This window comes from Centruroides vittatus, unplaced genomic scaffold, assembly GCF_030686945.1.
Source record: "Centruroides vittatus isolate TY-2023 unplaced genomic scaffold, ASM3068694v2 contig_941, whole genome shotgun sequence".
Taxonomy (NCBI): domain Eukaryota; kingdom Metazoa; phylum Arthropoda; class Arachnida; order Scorpiones; family Buthidae; genus Centruroides; species Centruroides vittatus.
Genome location: NW_027122625.1, coordinates 2,388,938 through 2,411,972, shown reverse-complemented (window position 1 = coordinate 2,411,972; position 23,035 = coordinate 2,388,938). Strand labels below are relative to the sequence as shown.

The 23,035-nt window shown below is 28.9% G+C and overlaps 1 protein-coding gene across 1 annotated transcript; it reads right to left on the bottom strand.

The window, feature by feature from the left end:
* Window positions 1-769: 769 nt before the first annotated feature.
* LOC136984983 (AP-4 complex subunit mu-1-like) lies at window positions 770-22,056 on the bottom strand. Its single transcript, XM_067282144.1, has 13 exons — window positions 21,898-22,056; window positions 21,518-21,603; window positions 19,300-19,406; window positions 19,105-19,201; window positions 16,586-16,699; window positions 12,320-12,391; window positions 10,684-10,749; window positions 10,481-10,601; window positions 8,028-8,134; window positions 1,611-1,702; window positions 1,375-1,473; window positions 1,123-1,240; window positions 770-1,035 (listed from the first exon to the last, which is right to left on the bottom strand). Exons 1-13 carry the CDS (start codon window positions 21,953-21,955, stop codon window positions 838-840), a joined length of 1,335 nt encoding a protein of 444 aa, XP_067138245.1. The 5' UTR covers window positions 21,956-22,056; the 3' UTR covers window positions 770-837.
* Window positions 22,057-23,035: the final 979 nt, after the last annotated feature.

Below are 23,035 nucleotides of genomic sequence, written 5' to 3'. Positions count from 1 at the left end.
AAATAGGGTGGCTGGATGGCAAGGGTCAGAATTTGACGTATTGGAACAGACCACCCCCATAGAGTTCCCGGGGTGTTTCTACCCGTCCAGATTTGATCCCAGATCCCTTGGAGCAGTAGGATGCCACCTTAATCATCAGAGTACAAGGTTAGAGTTTGCATCAAAATGTTCAGTGTATTAAAATGTATAAATTTCCTAACAATGAAATAACCCCAAACCCAAAATAGTCAAAAAAAAAAAAAAAAAAAAAACTAGGAAAAAAATTGTGTTAGTGTCTATTTCATTCAAATCTCAGAATGGAGTAAAGATTAAGAAATGAAATTTGGCATGGTAACTTGTATATAAAGGGCATTGATGCTACTAAATTTTGGAGTTTGGAACTCCAGGAAAATGGGGAGATGGAAATCATAGGTCATATCTTGGCTGTTTAAAAAATCTAATTTTTATTTTAAATATTGAAAAGTGTCTAAAGATACATCTGCTTTTATAAAAATACAAAATATTTTATCTATTTAAATTTTTTGGTTGTATGTAAATATTTCTGGCTCTGGTTGATAATGTAGTTTTACAAAATGATAGATTAGATTTTGGGAAATTAGATTAGATTAGATTTAGAGTGCATGATGAAATTCAATATTTAAATGATGTAAATATTTTTTTTTTATAATTTCTTAAAACACTTTTAATTTTTCAAACAATATGGTATCAAATATTTATCCAAATGTAACGACACAAGTATGCTGATTAAATTACACATCAAAGCAAAAAATATGCTTTAGTGTTATTTATTAATTTGTATTTAAATTATATGTCTGAAAATAAAATACATTATTTCCTTTATATTTTAAAAATATAGGAATCACTTAATGTTACATATCGGACCCAACGATGAATTTGTGTGGATGCCTGTCTGTGATCGTTTACGCTAAGAAAGCGTATCTTCAGTCCCGAACATACAAAATTAGATATTTCAAATTCTATTGCAACTGGACCTAACTGAAGTCGACTAGCTGTACTCTGATATGCTTCTATCAACTGAAAATATTAAATAAAGTTTTTATCAAGTTGAATAAATATTATATAATTTTAATATAAAACTTTATTTTCAAAAAGTTTAATTACTTTAAATCTAGCAACTGCTTCAGACTGTCCTGACATTTTCTTAATTTTCCAAATTAATTTTCTTTCTGTAGGTACAAATTCTGCCGTGTTTTCCGTCATACTAAACTGTTGCATAAAACTAAAATAATAAAAAATAAAATTTATGAAATAAAATGTATTATATTTTTTATAAATATTTCACTTTCTTGTAAGATTAATTTGAAAAAATAAATTATGGTAAATATTAATATTATTGTTACATATTAATTTTACCTTTTCATTGCTGAGGGAATAGGGATATGCACAACAACACTTAGAGTTTCTCTGTCAGCAGGAATATTGCAATTCAACTTCAACAACAAATCCAAATCTCTAAAAATAATATTCATAAGAAATAATGTACAATTTACTTAAAATGCAAATAATTTTTAAATATATTTATAAACGAAAATTGTTAAATTTATGAATTTTTGTATTATTATAGAAATATATTTATCATCAAATCATACTTTCCATTTGCAGATTCTTCTATTAAACTCGTTAAATGAAATGGAATTGAAGAAGGAAGAATTGTTTCCATTTGATAAGTCATTACAGAAACCTATTAAAATAAAAATAGAAAATTTAAATACAACACGTTGAAAAATATTTATTTTTGTTAAAATTTATGATATTTACTGACTCTTATTTCACTTAAATTTCTACCATATGAGAACATTTCACTAATTTGTTATATTATGAATGACTGACTGATTTTTATAAGTATGCTTCTTTTCTAATTATTATTTATTACATATATTAAAAGCAGAAATTTAAAAAAAATGTAAAAAAAATAAGTCATAAATGTTTGATAAGCAAATAATTTTGCATGACAACTTAGCGCTTCCAGTATTTAAAAAGTTAATCTTTTATTGATATAACTAATATAAGCAATTTAATATAAATATCACTAACATCAGGCTGTAAGGAACTGAGTCCGAACCTTATTTTTTATTTTATTATTATTTCCGTTTTATTATCTTTTTGTTTGGGGTTTATGTTTATTTAGGACGAAGGTTCCCCACCACTCTCTTGTTAGTAATGAAAAATGAAGAAAAAACAACTCACGGAGAAATAAGCGCCATAGGAAACATCTTGCGCACTTGCGCTGCCCGGCGGAAGTAACAGTCCGCAGAAAAAAAATGGGGGGAGTCCCCACAATCACTAGTAGAGAAATACTTGATAAACCGTCTTAAACATCCCAGAAAATTATGATAAATATTTTGTAAACGGTTTATAAGCTTTGTCAGAAACTTAAAGCTGCCAGAACAAAGTTAATGTTAGCAACTAAGTATGTAAATAAGAGGAGTAACCCAGCTCAAGTGTGACGTCACCTCACAGTATAAAACCCGTACGTTAACCGAAGAAGGAGAGGTGATTTCCAAACCGAGGTGATTCCAAATCGAGGCGACTGTGAGAGCGAGGTAGATTCGAAAGCGAAGTATTTTCTGATAGAAGTCCAGATTGATAATTGGACGATCCAAGGTGCTAAAGAGGAGTTCGATTGACGATTTGACGATATCGAAAGGATTGAGGAAATAGTTTCTTCGTATAGTGAGGTGACGGATAGACGTTTAATTAGTAAGAGATTTTGTTCATAGTTGCTAAGTATTTGATTTGTCGAATTTCAAAGGGGAATTACTATTAAGTTAAGCTAAGTTTATTGTCGGGTTGACTTGTTGATTTTCGTTAATAAATTTTGTTTGGAATTATTGATATTTGTACGTAGTACGTTCTAGTTGCTAATTAAATATATTTGAACTTTTGATTTGACTTGATATTTATCGTTGTTATTACTAATTTTTCGGTGCACGCTTAAAAGCCCAGGCCTGGCAAACTAATCTCGAATCTGCGTAAAGTACCCGTTAGGTTAATGGAAGTTTTACCGACTGTAATTATAGTCGGTTTCCTAAGATAGTAAAGTACTATTTTTTTTTTTTAGTATCTTAGGAAACCGACTATAATTACGGTCGGTGAAAATTCCGTTAACCTAACGGGTACTTTACGCAGATTCGAGATTAGTTTGCCAGGCCTGGGCTTTTAAGCGTGCACCGAAAAATTAGTAATAACAACGATAAATATCAAGTCAAATCAAAAGTTCAAATATATTTAATTAGCAACTAGAACGTACTACGTACAAATATCAATAATTCCAAACAAAATTTATTAACGAAAATCAACAAGTCAACCCGACAATAAACTTAGCTTAACTTAATAGTAATTCCCCTTTGAAATTCGACAAATCAAATACTTAGCAACTATGAACAAAATCTCTTACTAATTAAACGTCTATCCGTCACCTCACTATACGAAGAAACTATTTCCTCAATCCTTTCGATATCGTCAAATCGTCAATCGAACTCCTCTTTAGCACCTTGGATCGTCCAATTATCAATCTGGACTTCTATCAGAAAATACTTCGCTTTCAAATTAACCTCGCTCTCACAGTTGCCTCGATTTGGAAATCACCTCGGTTTGGAAATCACCTCTCCTTCTTCGGGTAACGTTGAGGTGACGTCACACTTGAGCTGGGTTACTCCTCTTATTTACATACTTAGTTGCTAACATTAACTTTGTTCTGGCAGCTTTAAGTTTCCGACAAAGCTTATAAACCGTTTACAAAATATTTATCATAATTTTCTGGGATGTTTAAGACGGTTTATCAAGTATTTCTCTACTAGTGATTGTGGGGACTCCCCCCCATTTTTTTTCTGCGGACTGTTACTTCCTGCCGGGCAGCGCAAGTGCGCAAGATGTTTCCTATGGCGCTTATTTCTCCGTGAGTTGTTTTTTCTTCATTTTTCATTACTAACAAGAGAGTGGTGGGGAACCTTCATCCTAAATAAACATAAACCCCAAACAAAAAGATAATAAAACAGAAATAATAATAAAATAAAAAATAAGGTTTGGACTCAGTTCCTTACAAGGCTTAACTACTTTCAATAATACCAAAGGTTCTTTATCCAACAGCAATGGAAGTTGCATATCTGAAATCATGTCATGCATAAATTTATTAGATGTTAGTAACCTTAGGCACTTACATGTGGTTTGATATTCAAATATTCAATTCAATACTTTATTGTATGAATATTAGTTCGTTACAAGGGGGTTAAAATATTATATAAAAACTAAAATTAGTACAATATAACAAACAAATCTATTATTAGTCTACTGTTTACATCAAAATATAATTTTGACCACATCTCAGCTGCAGAATTGTTTTATGTCCATAAACAAATAATCTTCACACACATAAGATGTTTAAAAATATAATATAATTGAAAATGCTTGTTCTTTTCTAACAAAGATCAATCTTCTTGTATGCTCTGTTTGCAACACACTTTTATAATTAATGTTTGATAACTTTTGATCAAATGAGGATCTAACCATGTTGATCTAACAGATTTTTCAATGCCAACGTCCAGTTATATGTATTATCCATCATTAAACACAATTTATACAGTTTGTTATATGCTACTTTAACATAACTGTTATCATGTAGTTTCAAGTCTAATCCAAAAAGAAACTATTGCTTTTATACTGATATTCTAGAAACACCAAACTCCAATCACAGCATGTAAGCTGGAATTTTATGGTATAACATAAAAATTCTTCGAAGATAAAAAACAAGAACAATTTCCATTTTATCTTGATAAGTAATTGCCCATACAGGAGCAGCATAAATTAGTACAGATGAAATCATTGAGTGAGATAATTTTATATAAATATGAGCAGAATTAATTTTTGCTTTTGAAAGAATAGGCCACACAGAACCCAGTGCCATTTTAGCCTTATGAATACGGTAATTTTTAGCCTGTAAAAACTGTCCAGAAAATGAAAATAAAACTCCCAAGTATAAGTAAGTTGAAACGACTTGTACAGGCTGATTATTAAAATATCATCTCTCTACGGGTGATAGTCTACAACCTTTCTTGAACATCATCACTTTTGTTTTTGAAACATAGTTAATCCATAGTCATAACAGAATTCCTTTAGAATTGTGATTTTCTTTTGTAACATTTGTGGAGTATCAGCAAGGATTACAATGTTGTCAGATACATTAGTACCTGTAACTCAACTTGATCAGAAAGTGAAATCCCAGGTAGGTCAGATTTAGTAAGTTGTACTATCAAACCATTAACATAAATTAAAAAGCAGTAGGCTCAGAATATCACCTGCAAAACTCCAATGTCAATACCAAATAAATCAGTTGTTTCAGCTAAAATCTTTAGTCTTGCAGCAGCTTTGGAATGTATGTTAATTATAAAGCCAAGAAATTGTTCATTCATACCCATTCTTTCTAATAGAGACCATAAAAAGATATAGGCCAATAATTTTTGGGCTCATACACACTGCTTTTTTTATATATATTGGAATAATCAAAGATTCAATCTATTTTTCCAGGAAAGTAGAATTTCTGTTAATAGAGTTAAAACTTTCAATGTAGTAAGAAGAAAATTTTTTGAAAAACACTTTAAATATTTTGTACTAATAAAATCAATTCCAGGCAAGGTATCAGTTTTAAATGATTAATAGTTTCTTTTAGCTCCTCCAGTATAAATTTTGTAAAACATTCCATTTCTATTGGAAACACTTTAGACACATCCATTGACAATAGATCATCATTAATGAGTAAAAAATGTTCTTTAGATAATTTAGTAGCATAATAATTGAACCATCTTTCCAAAGGAATTCTTGAATTACACAATGAACTTTTAAGTTTAAAACTATTAATTATTTGCCAAAATAATTTAGAGTTATTGCATGTCACCAATCTGCTATTTAAGTTCCAAAAATAGGACTCTTTTTTCTTTAGACATAATAATTTATATTCTTTTAAGTAATTTTTATATGAAACATAAAATTCATCTGTATTTAATTTTTTCACTTTCTTAAACAATTTCCATAGATTTTTTTCTCATGTTATTTTCACAAAAGTGATAGAGAAGTTTCCCTCAATTATTAACAGTAGAATCCTTTGAAACTCTCAAGGCAATATGTCAATCACCAGTAAAAAATGGCAAATAATTGGAATGTCCCATTCCAGCATTAAAATCTGCACATGATATCAAATTAGTTCTGTGTAGCAAGTAGTTTTCTATAAGTAACAAAGTATTCTTGAAATCAACATCATAGTTATTATTAGGCAGAATACAGGACACTATTAACTGAATAATGGTTAATTTGCCAGTATCTAGTTGTAAAATCAATATAAATCATGTCTGAAATATCAATTGAAACTAATACTGTATTTAATCTAAACCAGAAAATTATACCACCACTAGGTCTTCCAGGTCCCTTGTGACTATGAGATATCTGATGATAAATTTTATAGTCATCAGATAGCATTGATTCAACTACTGAAGATGTATGCCATGTTTCCACCAGACAATATATTCATTTTTTATATCAGATTCCAGAAATTATAAAATACAATATAAATACTGTTTCCCTATTCCAAAAGAATAGGGAAACAGAATTTATTATGTAAACCCACAATATTATAGAAGAGAAGTTTCATATTATTATCTTTATCCAAATACAGACCATCATATTGGTCATTCTTGTTGTTTATGTTATTATGATGTTTATCATTATAAATTATATTCCTAAAAAAGACTGTTATCCATCTGTCTGGAAAATTTCACCTCTAATTACAAGCAAATATCTTACTATTTATAATTAGTCTGTTATATCACAGTTTGGCATTTTTAGCTCCTTTTAATGCATTTCTTTTCCAGACAGTCTTAGTTTGTTTCTGGCAGCTCTGGTACTTGTCGAATAGTCATCATTAATGAATATATTTAGGCCTTTTAAATTACTAACATTTTTATAAACTTTTAATTTATCTTCAAAATTAAACAGTTCACAAATAATCAGTCTTTTTACATTAGGTTAAACTTTCCAATTCTAAAAAGCATGTTTAATATTGACATCTGTAATCTTCAATTTATCATTGAAAAGTTTTTGAACCTTAACTGAACAATCGTCTGATTTATCATTTTCCTCTATGCCCAATATATTATTCCTTCTTTCTTTATCTTCTAATTTCGTTAATTTTTCATGCAGATTATTACAAATTACATTAATTTTTGTGTTCGATTTGTTATCTTTAAAATAAACTTTTTCTCTATCAGTTTCAAGGACAGATAGCCTAGATTCACATCTATTAATGCAGTATCTATATTCTCAATCCATGCTTGCATTCTGTCTAAACAGTTCAAAAGTGTTTCTAATTTCTATTTGAAGAGGCTTGCAGTTTCAACAAAAGTTGAATTCTTTTTGGAACTTATATAAGACAAGATTAATTGTTCTGTTGACTCACCTGAGACATTTTCTTTGCTTCTGATTCGTTTTCTTACATTTCGTGGTGATCTGTCTTGAGATAGCGACGAAGAAGTTTTCCTTTTCTGAGACGGAAATGCTGACATTTTTCCAGAAGGAAGCAATAGTGAATCAAATTGAAGAGAGCAAAAAAATTCACACCAACAGCCATGACAGTCAGACAACACCCTGATATTCAAATATGAACTGAAAAATCTGTTGCTATTAGATACCAAACACTTGGTAACTAATATGGTAAATGTCATCAGCCTACTTGTGAAGATGTTTATTTTTATTAATTCATTCCACATTATTTTAAATTACTTTTTTTTTCTTTGTCTTATCATTGGTTATTCTTTATTCAATTTTTTACTAATATTTACACTTATGTAATCAACATATATATAAAATTATTAAATTTCATAAATAATTATCAAAGAATTAATTGATGATTTGAATAATATTGCAAAGCAATGCAAAACAATGTCAAAGATGGTTAGGGATAAAGTTCCTAGTGTAATATATACTGTATTATATTACCTATTTAAATTAATAGTACTTACACTTCCTTGAGGAGGATGAATTACAATTGTCCTGTTTTTCTCAAAGTTTTCAGTGTTAACACATTCATGAAAATTCAACTGATCCAAATAGATTCCAGTAGCATAAGCTAAAAATAATTTAAATTATATCATTTTAGATACTTAATCTAAAATAACTTAAATTGTAACAATTACCAAAAATTAAATTTATTTATTTAATTTTATAAAATCAACTCTATAAACATGAAAGAATGAAATCAATTTTAATCATATATTTGTATTATCATACATTGCAAAATATATAACAGAGTAAATTTTTATTTAATTTTATATTGTACAGATTTACTTTCTATTTCATTTTACTATACCATATTATAACAAAGTTGTTATTGATTATTTACAGTTTAATTATTCTTCTATATTATAAACAGTGAATGGCAAATATCTTTTGGGAGTTAAGTTCAAAATAAGCATATTTAACATAAAATGATACTTGTCAAAGTTTTGGAATAAAACAAAGTGATTAAAAAGTAAGCTTAAATTAATGTGTGCATTATTTGGAAAAACGGCAAGAGAATACACGAGTTCATACAAGCAATCAACAACACAAACAATGATGGATTAAAACTTAAACTAAAGCAAAAGAGCCACAAACGAATACATTTTCTAGATATAGACATACAATTGAAAAGAGATTGTATAACAATGGGTATTTACATAAAACCAACACACCACAGTCCCTCTTTACATTCCAACTAACTCGAATGACCCGTATGGATACAAACTGTCAGCTTTTCGTGCACTCAATAGAAGAGCGTATTCATATTGCTCTAATGTATTAGATAGGATGAAGGAGCTTAATAGAATCAAAGAAATAGCTTCAAACTTGGGATATAAAAAAGTACAATAGAAGGGCTAATTAAAAGATATGAAGGAGGCAAAAGGTTAAGAACCCAAACAAATCGTTAAAAATCGCCAAGTTCATTTATAATAAAAACATCAAGGACATCATGAAGCAAGTATTAGACAAAAACACTCCAAAATAGTTTACGAAAGCGCTCCTAATTTGTATAGTATTCTCAGAAATGACAAAGACATACTTAAGAAATAAAAAAAAAAACAGGCATGTATAGAATTCCGTTTGAAAATCAATGGTTAGGAATTAAGAAGGACTATATTGAAGTCACAAGAAGGAATTTAGCTATTAGACTTAAGGAACACAAATATGACATTAATAAAGGACACTGCAACACAGTTTTGTCAAGTATGGCACAAGCGAGGACTCTGTAGTTAAATGGAGTAAAGCAACTATCCTCAAGATCATGTGGTCCCCATCATTAGCTTTGCAACAAGAAATCTATAAAAGTAAATTAAGAGATGGCTGTATTAATGCAAGGGATGCTGATAGATTAACTTCTGCATGGAAGTTCTACATAAAAGAAAAATTAATATATAAAAATTCTTAGTCTGTATCTGCCCTTATATTGTGATGCCTTTTTATGCATTTAATTTTTATGTATTTATTTTATTTTATTTATTTTATTATTTATATTGTTGTGGCTTTAGTGTATTTAGTATATTTTATTTTGTTATTTATTCATTTTACATTTGAATATATAATGATTGAACATTCCATTTATTACAATTTTGAAATGTTTGAATGTCAGTTCACCTGAGGTTGGCCTATTCCATTAGGCTGAAAACATTTGTGTTTAATTAAATAAAGTATTCTCAGCGATAGAAGGTGTTAAATGTTTTATTAAGTGTTTTTTAAAAGCTGAGTTTGATATTTAATTATAATTCTGTCATTTAATTTGTTGTGTTATGATGAAAAATATAACATTACTCTAAAAGAAAATGAAAATTTTCTGTTTTTTCCAATGAATACAGAAAATAAAGTTTAAAAAAAATTAAATACAATATTAAAAAAATTGTTTATTACAATTTTCAATATTGTAAAGAAGGTCCTCAAATAATATTGTTCTGTTATAACACTGTTAAAAATAAAAAATTTGATTTCCAGCTGGGGTCACTGTCTATGTTTGACAGTAACTTTTACTTCCAATTTTTCCAATAATTAGTTTAAAACATACATAGTATTTTAAGGTTAATTATATTTTGGTATATCACAATTATCGGTGATATGTAATACACAAATCATTGATAATTGATAAAAAAAGTATGATTTGTTCAAAAAAAAGAGAGGATGGCTTATGCAATATTCTAGTAAAATAAATTTTTTTTTTTATATAAGCAACACCTACTTTCAAGTATATGCAGAAAGCTCTTAAGGTTGATGTATTTACACCTACTAAAGTTGGTGTAAATACATCAACATAAAGCTCACTTCAAAGAGAAATAACAAAATTAGTTCTCAGTGTTAAACAAATAGTTTATAAATCAGTGAATCTGGAACAAAATCTTTTAAAGCTATAATGAAATTTATACAAAATATTAAAAATAAAAAATACTACCATCTCTTGAATAATTTTTCACAATCAAATCTTCATTCAAGCCCAGTCTAATATCAGGATTAAAATAAATAAAACTTTTCAATTGAATACAACCATTTACTTGAAAGCTGAAAACTGAACCCTTAAAATAAAATTAATCAATATTAATTTTTTACATTTTTTCAATAAAAAATGTAAAAAATTTTATTAAAAAAATTGTTTACATCAGAATTCATATGTACAATCAGTCTTTCGATAATATCCACAAAAACTTCATTTTCTCGTAATTCCTGCAATGAAATAAATGAAATTTTACCATATTTATTAAAAATTCTTTATACATGCACTAATGATTTGTAAATGCTAAATTCATTTAAGCAATTTAAATTTAGATTCTCAGTATAAAAACAAACTACAGTAGAGAGTCGTTAATCGGAACAATTTTCAGTCGAACTGTGTCGTGCTGAATCGAACAGTTTTTGATACTAGATTTACTTCTAAAGTATAATTTTTATGCTTTTATATTCTTCAATATATTTATTTTGTTTGTACAAAATGAAGAAATAATTTTTAACAATACGATAGCCTCGATTATTATTATAAAAATTTTCGTTATGCTTAAAATCGACGAAAATTCAACACGAAGCAACACGCAACAGAGAAAAATTCAACACAAAGCAACACGCAACGGAGAAAAATTTGAACATCGGACAGGTTAATGTATTTTTTCGTACATAATCGGTAATTCGAACAAATCACTAATCTGAACAACCCCAGTCCCCAATTGATTCCGATTAACGACTCTCTACTGTAAATTATTTTTCAGAAATATTTAATATCCAACAAGCAATTATTTATTGTGACATCATCACAATGCCTGGCTGCAATTTTACATCAGAATGCTCTCAATTTTAATAGTTTCTGGCCCCTGTACATCATACTTTTTCTGTTAACAATGGAATCATGCCAGTCATCTATCTAACTCTGTTGAGGAGAAAATTTTTAAATTGAAATAATATGAAATTCAGGTCCAAACCAGAAGTTCATATATAGTTAATCGGAGTTCCTGTCCCAAGCTTTCCGTATCTGGTCTCGACTTTCATTTAACTCCATTCTCGAAATTATGAAAAAAATGCCAGTGCCAGTGGGAATTTATTGGTCTGAAATTTTTGAAAATTGCAGCCCAACATCAGCCGATAAAAATAATTCTTTATTTCTCTATTCTAATTAAATTTAATATAATGAATTAATTTAAATATAAAATCCTTTACTAAATAAAGTTGGTTTAAAGAAATTCAAATTCCTAGTGATCTTATGTATAAATTATTAAAAATATTTTAAAAATTTGTACAGTAGAGCATCGATTATCTGACTCAATTGGGGACTGGGGTTGGTCAGATAACTGAAGTCGGATAACCGAAAAGTATGAAAAAATACATTATTAGTATAGTGTATTAGGCCTGGTTTAAATACTAGCCTCCCTTTCATGGTCGAGCCAGTGCTGCCAGCTAAAACATGCAAAAATTTAAGAAAAATAATATTAAAGTAGCCAAGACATAACCAAATATTGTAGCACCACATCACTAGTGGACATTTGAATTTGCCGACTAGAACGCGGTCGGTTAATCGGGGGTCAGATAATTGATGCTCTACTGTATATAAATATACTAAATGTTATGTTTTTGATTTAATAAAATCTATTATATAAATGTGTTTCATTTTTATGAATTAATTATTATGTATGACATTATTATGTAGATCAAATATATTATTCAATTAAATGTTATTCAAATTACATTTATGTATCTCAATTTAAATTATTATTTACGATAATTTAAGATAAGAAAAAGAACTATTTACTTGATGAGATCTTGACTTCACTAATGGTCTATTGGATGCATTACTACTAGTAGAAATTTGTTCTAGTCCAAACTATTGAAAAAATATAAGTAATATATTGAATAAATATAAGTAATATTAAAAGAACATAGTTAAATTTATTCCTCTGAAAATTGTGGAAAGTTTTATTCTACAATAAACCATAAAGATCATATACATTAAATTATTTATAAAGTTAGTATCATAATTTAAAGTGTGTTTCAATATGTAATATAAATAAACACCACTAAGCCTGATGAGTATACAATGAAATACCAATGATCGCCTTAAAAATTGGGCTATAAATTGGCTAATTAAATGATTGATATAAAGTAATTTGTTACTAGAGGTAGACGTTAAGTGCCATCTCGCACCAAGTTAATAATTATAATTTAAGTAAATATTAAACAAATTTAGGAACCTTCTGGAATAAAAGCACTGACCGAGGGCAGGGCTTGAACCTGCAACCTCCGCTTGTCAGTTACGCCACCTGGACCCCGAGTGAGTCTTCACTTCCAGAAGTATATTAATTTAGATATAACCTTACTTGGTTAAATACAGTACTGGCTGGGGACAACTTCTACGTCCATGGCCTAAGAACAACTCCACAACAGCAATCAGCCAGCGAACGTACTACCCAGCAAGGTATATATATATATAATATAAATAAACATTACTAAGCCCGATGAGTATATAATGAAAAACCAATGATCACCTTAAAAAGAAAGGTTCCAGAAGGTTTTAAATTTATTTAATATTTACTTAAATTATAATTATTAATTTAGATAAGAGATGGCACCTAATGTCATCTATTATCTTAATGTCATCTCTAGTAACCAATTACTTTATATCAATCATTTAATTAGCCAATTTATAGCCTGATTTTTAAGGCAACCATTGGTATTTCATTGTGTTTCAATATGTTTTAATCTCTATGAGCGGACCAAACTATATAATAAATAGAATAATTATATAATAATTAGTAACTTCATTAATCATGTACACTTTCTTATATAATTTAAAGTTTTTACAGCAGACTGCAGTTGTATAATTAATTATTGTTATGAAAGCTTTTGATAAAAATATCAAATATCATTTAAAACATAATTTAGGAAAAATACAAAAATAAAATTTTACAAGGATATTTTTTTAAGTAAGAATTGTTTGTCAATATCTTTTTAAAACATGCCCATTCATAATTCTGCATATGCACAGTGTCTCCTGGCACACAAATGGATGCCATTTTGAATCACATCGGCAATATGTGCTTTTCATGTTGTGTGATGGGTATGTTTAATATCAAGTAGCCAACCACCTGTGAAATAAGGTCTGTTATTGGCTTCCTGTCCAAATCTTTTGGGTGGCAGCAATTGAATCAAACCTCCATACAGCCCAGACCTGGCACTGACAGACTACATGTCTTCCTGCATATAAAAAAGTTCCTTGCCAGCAAGCATTTCTAAACTAACAAAGTGAAAACAATGGTTCAGGAATGATTATCCCTCAGATGGGGTCTACAGAATTCTCTATGATGCAGGTCAACAGAAACTGGTTTCATGCCATGACAAATGTTTCAACAACAACAGAAACTATGTAAAAAAGTAGCCAAAAGTATGTAGAATCTGAGAAAAAATAAAGTGCTCATAATGTTTAATAGTTCATTTTTTTTTTATTGTAAAAACAATCCTTACTTTAAAAATATCCCTTGTATTTTTACTATAACAAATCATCTGACATCTTATGATAAAAACTAAAAAAACAAGTTTTTGGGATATTTTTTTCAGTAAACTAATAATGAATGATCGGTTGGCAATAAGCACTATTTAAAATTTTAATTAATAGGTAATTTTTATAAATAATTCAACATAAAACAATATTTAGATAGAATTAGATAGCCTAATAAATAGGATTTAACAATTTGGAGGGCTTATCACACCAAGGCCGACAGATAAGCTTCCAAATTGTTAAATCCTATTTATTAGGTTATCTAACTCTATCTAAATTAAAGTTGTGGGCTAAAAGCGTCATTTATTATTATAAAACAATATGTAAAACATACCATAAATTGTGGTATAAAATAATATTGTATACAATGAAAATCAAATAAAATTAGTTTAAAAAGCAACTTTTTATACAGAGCTTTACAAACTAATACTTACGTTCTAAGTTTTTAAAAATATCTTTCTTTCCATTATAACAGTCACTTAATAAAATAATCAAATTATTTTCAGTAGAAAATAGGAATAATAATAATAAAATTCTAGTCATTATCAGAACACAGAGGAAAAAATTATGAAATCAATTCTCCATTTACAAAGTAATTTTATAAGATTTTAAAATAAATTTTAAAATTCTTTTTGGAATAATATCACGTATTTTCATTCAAAGTATATTTTCACAATTATCTGAATAAATTATATAACAAATTGTTAATAAAAAATTAATAATATAAAACAAAAGTTAACATTTTTTTAATAAACAAAAAACTATTCAAATTAATTTGCAATAAATAACTAAAAATCACATTGGCTTTTCTGTTATAATTAGATTCATCACACCTTTTTGACTTTATATTCAATCAATGCAAAATTTCTCAGAATGTGAATGCATTTCAGCCTGTTCAAAAGCCCTCTTCAGCTGGGTAACCATATATATATATATGTTACAGTAAAAACCCGTTTTTAGTTAAAACGCGTTTTAACTAGTTGAAACTAGTTTTTACTGGATGTCATTGTTATAACCCGTTTTGTCTAGTTAAAACTAGAATTTACTGCTGTACATGTTTTGATTTTAGATAAAACTAAAATCAAAATTAACTTTTCGACTTTTAACATTAGTTAAAACTAATTTTAGCAACATAAATATGTTTGGGGAAAATAAATAAAGTGATGATTGGGATTAAAACATTTGTATTATTTAATACGATATTTATTGAAAATATTGGTCACACATCTGTGTTATTAACATTAATTAACCCTTTGTCCCCGAAGGCACCGATCGATCAATACCCTGGCTTTTTAAGCAAAACTTCGAGGGTACCGATTCATCGTTACTTTGGTAAATATCGATTTTTGTAAAATTTATTAACAACAGATATAATCTCATTCAATATGAAGTGAATAAAGTATAATAATTCATTATATTAGTTGATAGCAGTATAAAATTTTGATTTCAAACAAATGTTTGATATAATGTGCGATAATTTCACAACGAATAAACATACATGCATAAGTGTTATATCAAATTGTACAAAAAATATTCTACTTCTTTCTGGCTCAGTGCCAGCAAACAACTATGTAACTAGACAATGTTAATTTTCACAAAATGTTACAAATTATCAAGTTTGTGTCAGTACTGATATATATTATTTTTTTTCTTATAAATTTTTCTAACAAAATGCATTGAAAAATATCGTATTTAAAACTAAAGATATTAATAAATGTAAGTGATTTTTTCCATATAGATATAATGATAATTTGATTTTTGGTGAACTTTTAAAATAATATCGCCTGACTGACCTATATTGCCTTAGGAGGGATCTCGAAATAAACGTAAACAAGATGTCGGGGGAAAAAGGTTAAAGCGATACGAAATTCATCATACACTATAGGAACGTGTTAGCTGAATGACCTTGGTCGAAACAGTTTTTACTAAGCCATTTTGTTAAAACCCGTTTTGTCTAGTTAAAACTAATTTTAACTCAAATTCATTTTTGACTAGCAGTAAATTCTAGTTTTAACAATAACATCCAGTAAAAACTAGTTTCAACTAGTTAAAACGCGTTTTCACTAAAAACGGGTTTTTACTGTAACATATATACACATTCAACACTATAGTATTATAAATAAGAATCTGATAAAGTAAAAACATGGGTTGCATTGTCATTGTTGAACACAATAAAAATGTATGATAATTGTCAGTTTTAACAAATATTGTATTTTTTACTTTGTCCGATTCTTTTATAGATGTTTATTTATACCATAATGCTGAATGTATATATATGTTACCCAAGTAAAGAGGGCTTTTGAACAAGCTGAAATGCATTCCGAAAAATTTTGCATTGATTGAATAAAAAGTTGAAAAGGTGTGTGATGAATCTGTAATTATAATGGAAAAGCCAATGACAGCTGTAGTTATTTATTGCAAATTAATTGATAATATCGATCAGAAGTTTATACTGAAACTTAATTATTGAAACTGTAATTCTATCTTACTGTAATATAATATATATAAATCTGTAATAATTACCGGACCAGATTTTCTTGAAATGTTTCTTTCCAATGATTTTCTTATTACAACTGGATCACTGTAGATAAAATGCCGTAACTGATTAAGGCTGGTAGTTTGAATATGACCAAAATCCTTTTAAAATCAAGTAAAATTAATATAAATTTTATTTTGATATATAAATCTTATTGTTATATATTGAGTTGCTAGGAAAATAATTTCATTCTTTAAATTCTAAATGACCAACAGTCATTCTTTTTGCCATTTCATGAGATATTAGCCATTTTCTATCAATATTTGCTTTTATACATCATCAACCACTAACAAAAAATGGGGTTTATCACAAATTAAAATTTCCAGAATAAAACTTCTTAACCAAAAGTTAGCATGTTTTGTTACAATATTACTTTCAAACATATCACAAACATCTATCAAATATACTGCATTTACACCTCCTTTAAACTCAGAAAACATAAACAATCAAAAGTACACTTTATCAGACACCATGACTTTTCTCTTAACCCTTTCCGGACAACGATCTACAGAACATTTTTGAGTGGAATTTGTCGTGCGGTGCATTTTTTGCATTTTTTGGATAATTTTTAAATTGTGATATTTCGCTTCAAAATCACGCTATGTTTAATCTGTTTTTTGTGTTTGATTAAAAACATATTACAGTTTACAATTGTTTAATTTATAGTTTAATACAAATTTAAAATATTAAAATTTGAAGTTTACGACCAAAAGAAAAAAAAAATTATTTTACAGAGAATTGCTGAACTTTGTGCATTTATTAGGTAGACACATCTGTCTTCTTTTAAACAAAACAAACCCCATCTCTCTAGCTAGAGCGGGGGGGAGAAGTTATTGCCATTATTTACACTATGTCTCTAATTACTTAGCAGGGAGAGAAGTCCATTGTTCTTGTAAAGCGACAAATTCAAGTTTATCATTATATATTTCTGCTTAAAATAGTGAATATTTTTATATATTTTTTCAATGCTTTATACAATAATACACTAAAATAAGCAATTAGTTAATTTTTTCCTGCAATTACGCAATATTTGAAAGTAATGAGTTTCCCGGTAAATTTTTCAGCTAGATGCTTTTGATAAGAAATCTTCTTGTCTAAGTAAAGTCAAATAATATGAAAACTAATAGAATTATGGCTCTAAAATGGAGAATATAGCTACTTTTTAACGTTTGTTTACATTCTGACTTTAATCATGTGGACTGGATCTTTGCAGGAAAATTCCGACCAGATGGGTCTAAAAAAAACTCTCATTCGTTGCAGTTGATTCAGTCATAATATAGATTACCAATTAGAGTGTAATAGGCGTAGAAACAAGAATTTTATAGCCAATTAACAGCAAGAAGATCTTCCATAGACTTACTATAGGGAGGTCGAGTTTCCCGGCAATATTTATTGCTAGAAAGTTTTAAAAATATATTTATTCGCTTAAATATTGTCAAATTAGCTAATTTAATGTTTAAGTGCATTAAATTAGTTAATTAGAGCTAAATAACGATTTAAAAAGCGAATTTATTGCGATTGTTTACATTTTACTTGGAAGGTTGGAGGCGGGGCTGTTTGCGGCAATTTTTTCCTTTCACAAGCCTGTGATTAGTTAAAGTAATGTCAACAAAGACAGAAGATACCCAATAAAACTGTATAAGGAGTTTCTCCTTGATTCTTTTCAGTCAACTGTGAAGATTTGCTGTAGAATGGTAGGGGGATCCTTTTTACCCAAATATTTATGGCCCAGGGGTGGTAACAAAACACTTATTGGCTTAAACAAAGTCAATCAACCTACAGAAAAGCAAATCAAAGCTAAGATCGTGGAAAACTCGAATATAATGCAAATTAATCAAATTTTTTGATTAATTAAGCCTAAAGGCATATCTCGCATCACAAATTAATGGCAAGTGCATGGAAAGGGTTAAAGAGTTAGATCTACCTTGTAGAATTCTATCAAATAATGCACATGCATTTTCTAAACAGTGAGTCATATAATGACAATAATCATTGTATAAATTTATAAGAAATAATAATGCTTAATTGATAGCTTTAATTCTAACTTTTAAAATGAAATTACTTTCCCACCAACCCATGATGTTTATTTCTAATCAGCCATTTTAATAAAATTGAAAATTTAAACTAAGTATTCATATTATTTGATATATTATGACTAATGCTTTATTATTTATATATCTAATAATATGTTATTTAATTTCCTATTTATATTACACATTTCTCCTGATTACAATACAAATACAAATATTTGAGTAATTTGCAAAATGAAAATTGTTTTGATTAATATTAAACTTTTGTAGCTTTCATGAACTGATTAAAATACAATGAGTGTAAAAATATATATTTTGCTATGACTAATATTTTTTATGATTAAAGAATTTATAGGCTATTTATGTTGATTGGTGAATCACTTTGCTAGATCATTAACAAAACAGTTTTAAAAATAGCTGTTTCATAAATTTGTTATATATAGTTAAAAAACAAATGTAATAAGTTACATATTTACAATTATTTCAGTCATCAGTTCAAAAATTAAAGCTTGATTCTTGCAAACCGTGTCTTCTGTTATCAGTCCACAAAAGTCACCTAGCAGACCATAAAATCTGTAACAAATTATATAAAGTTAAGATTTAAGCTTAAATTTAACTTTAAAAAAATGCTCTATGTAAATAAATATTTAATGAATTATTATAGTTCTTACTTATCTAAGAATTCCACAGCTATCAATTCAAACATTTTAGTTTTAGTAATCATCATAAAATAAAGCTTGTCTTTTTTAATATAGTAACAGTATATTCCATCATCTTCCTTAAAAATATAAAAACAAATGTAAATGAAGTTAAAATTTTATATAATTTAAGAATAAACAGCAGAATATATATATATATATATATATACTAGCTGACCCGGCCACGCGTTGTTGTGGCTCAAAATGTATCTATTATAAATGTATAACACTTCCCCCGTGGGAGAGAATTTCAAAAAATCCCTTCTTAGTGTACATTCTCTTGACGTACCCTATTAAAACGCAATCAAAAACGCATCTAAAATAGTATAATAAAAGCCGAGTTCTTCACAGTAAGCCTTAATCCCGTCACTTTTCCCGCTGGGGAATATCGACAAATCCCTTTTTAGTGTATATTCTGTTGACGTAACCTATTAAAACGCAATTAAAAACGCAAAAAACCGCATGTAAAATAGTATAATAGAAGCAGAGTTCTCCACAGTAAGCCTTAATCCCGTCCATCTCCCCCCACTGGGGGGAATTTCGACATGTATATTATATAAAAACACGTGCGTATTCGAATGCAACGTTGTGTCAAAATTTCAAAGGAATCAGTAGGAACAAACAAACGTTATATTTTATTTATATAGATAGATAGAAAATGATCTGCTTCAGTCCACTTCTCACAGAAAAGCAAACTTAGGTCGTCGGAAGTTAGCGCCATCTGTTGGACATAAAAGCCTTAATCCATATATAAATATATTTTTGAAAGGGGGGAAATGGTGTAGGGGTATGAAAAGTAGATAGTAGCTGATTCTCAGACCTACTGAATATGCATATAAAATTTGGTAAAAATCGGTAAAGCCGTTTCGGAGGAGTAAGGTAACTAACATTGTGACACGAGAATTTTATATATAAGAGATATTCTGCTGTTCATTCTTACTATATACATCTTTTATTTTTAAAACATAAATTTTAAATATAATTAAATACTCTTTGCTTATATTTGAATTTAAGCATATAAAATATATGTACTGCAGATGTATAATTAAAATTATTCAATAAAAATTAATTTAATTATAATTATTAAATTAAAATTCAATAGGAGATTGTGTCTAATGCCTACCTCTAGTGCCAAATTACTCAGTATTTAATAATTATCAGTAGCAGAAATGAAGCCTGATTTAATTCGATAATCATTTGGCTTTAATATGTACTGCATTTATTTTTTATAACTTTTTATAATTTCTAATATTTATTTTCACATTAGATAATACACAAACTTACTTAAGACATGTTTTCATTTGTTAACCCATATTCATTTAACCAAAATTGTTTCTGTTATATCATTTTCATGTTCTCAGTTCTTTTGGTTTGGTTATCTTTAACACAAAACAGATTGTTATTATTTCTGAGATTTCTGCCGATTAGTGTGCTAAATTTTAAAACCATCTTACAAAGCATAATAGTTTGTTTGTTAGTTTAATGTAGGGTTGCAAATTTCCAAAATGAAAAAAAAACAGGACATGCATATTATAAAGAGATGGAGATTAAATTTAACTAAATTTATTTTAACCCTTTCACTATCAATGGGCTCACATCCCAGAGACTCATAATTTTACCCAGCAGGACATATGTTTGAAAACTTTTGATATATCTTTTTCCCACTGATTCTATTCTGAAGCAATGTTAGTTCTATTCTAATGCTTTATATGATATACAAAGATTGAAGGATATCCAGTTTGGTTAAAATGTTACTTATTTCACATAAAATGACTTTGAAAGTTTAATTTGTCATTTCTTTTGCCAAATATGGGACAAGGCATTCCAACAAAATTTGCCAGGACATCAAGACATTTCTTACAAGGGACAATACCATATATACAGAACGTCCAGCAACCTAGTTTAAGGGATACGACAACACAACACGCCAGAAATCTGCTAAGAGCAGGTGCCTCCCCAGAGGACTTTCTACAAGAAACCAGTCCCTATTTAGGTGTTAGACATGTAAAGAAATACTGGAAAACTCCATATAGCCAGTTCATTGGTAGGTGCAAACCTGCAACCAACTATCAGCATTCAGAGGATTCATCCACTTGGCCTCACACACACATAAACACAAATAAATACACACAACAGAGAGAGAATGTTTATAATAATAATAATAGTCTGAATTTTTTATTTAATTTCTTACTAAAGTAGGAGGAAGTGATCCAACAGGTGATTTCAAGAGAATATATGTAAAATGATTGAGTTTTTCCTTTGAAACATCTCTTCTATCTACAAGCATAATTAAAGATGCAGAACTCTTTTTTAAACTTAATTAAATTATAAATTATATAGGTTAATGTTACCCTTGGTGCCAAGATGGCGCTCATCTCTGATTCTAGCAAGGAAACAGTGGGACACACGTTCTAACCTAACCTAACCTAATCTAATTACCATAATTACTAGCAACCAAATTATTAGAATAGGTTAGGTTAGAATGTGCGTCCCTCTGTTTCCTTGCTGGAATCAGAGACAAGCCTCCATCTTGGCACCAAGGGTAACATTAACCCAATAACAGAAGGATACATTTTTCCCAAATTAATATATCTCCTTTAGAAGATATAATGGAAAGAATCGAAATCATAATTATTCATTTAACATTTTGATATTTTTCTATGAATTATTTCTATGAAAGTTGCATGTTGATTCATTCTTTCCTTTCAATAATTTTCTACACCTTAAAAACAAAAACAACACTTAACTTCTACATGTATCGTTACGTGTTGCCAACTGAAAATAAAATAAAGTTGGCATCAATGTAAAAATCTGATAATAAAATAGAAATGTAAAAGATAATAATAATAAAGTTAATTGAAAGATAATTATAATTAATATTTAAATTGTTTTCAGAAGAAAAAAACTGTTGTCTAATTTAGACTTGACACGGATTTTTCTTATAATTCTTCCCGCCCCGTGGGCACTAACTCGTAAGAGAGCTTTTATTTTTAGCAAGCCCATTTGGGTTCGACCATGCCCAAATTCGGCGGCCGGGTACTGAAAGAAAGGTCTGACATATCCGAACGGATAATTCTCGAAAGATTCCGTTTTTCGGGAATTGTTCCGAGGTTTTTCGATCTCGGGACTTCAGAATGGTAGACTGACACCTTCATCACTCGTCTACCCGATTGACTTGGCACGGCTAATCAGCGATACAGACAGTCAAACGGCCTATCACTTTCGGAGATCCAGGATCGTATCCAGGTAATCAATCCCCGAAATTTTTCTCTCCAGGATATATTGGACCCATTCGTCTCCCGCTTGTCCCTATTGCGGACCTGGCCGATCACATGATAGAAATGGAAAAAGACCGTCTTATAAGTTAGTACTCAACAAAAGAATATAAAAAAAATCAGCGTCAGTTTCAAAAATTCTCTCGCTTCCGACACGGAAATTCTTACTTCAACGTTTTATAATTCTAATATCGTGCTGAACAATTGAGATTTGTAATGGTGTAAACGTAGAACGGCCATATGTCAAAAATATTAATGACTTCACTTGCTGCTATGGAAGAGGTGGATTTAATTTCGGGTCGAAAAACCTTAGGAAATTTTCGGAGTGGTCCTTTCAGATATATGTCCTGGTTCTCACTACGGCTAGGCCCATTGTGGGCCTAGCCATAGTAAGGACAAGGAGTCCACTAGCTAAGTCCACAATGGGCTTGATA

Coding starts and splice junctions, on each gene's coding strand:
- LOC136984983 (XM_067282144.1), bottom strand. CDS start 21,955: ATGATTTCGATTCTTTCCATTATATCTTCTAAAGGAGATATATTAATT. Junction 21,604..21,897: donor TATATTAATTTGGGAAAAAT/GTATCCTTCTGT, acceptor TTATGCTTGTAG/ATAGAAGAGATGTTTCAAAG. Junction 1,036..1,122: donor AAGCAGTTGCTAGATTTAAA/GTAATTAAACTT, acceptor TAATATTTTCAG/TTGATAGAAGCATATCAGAG.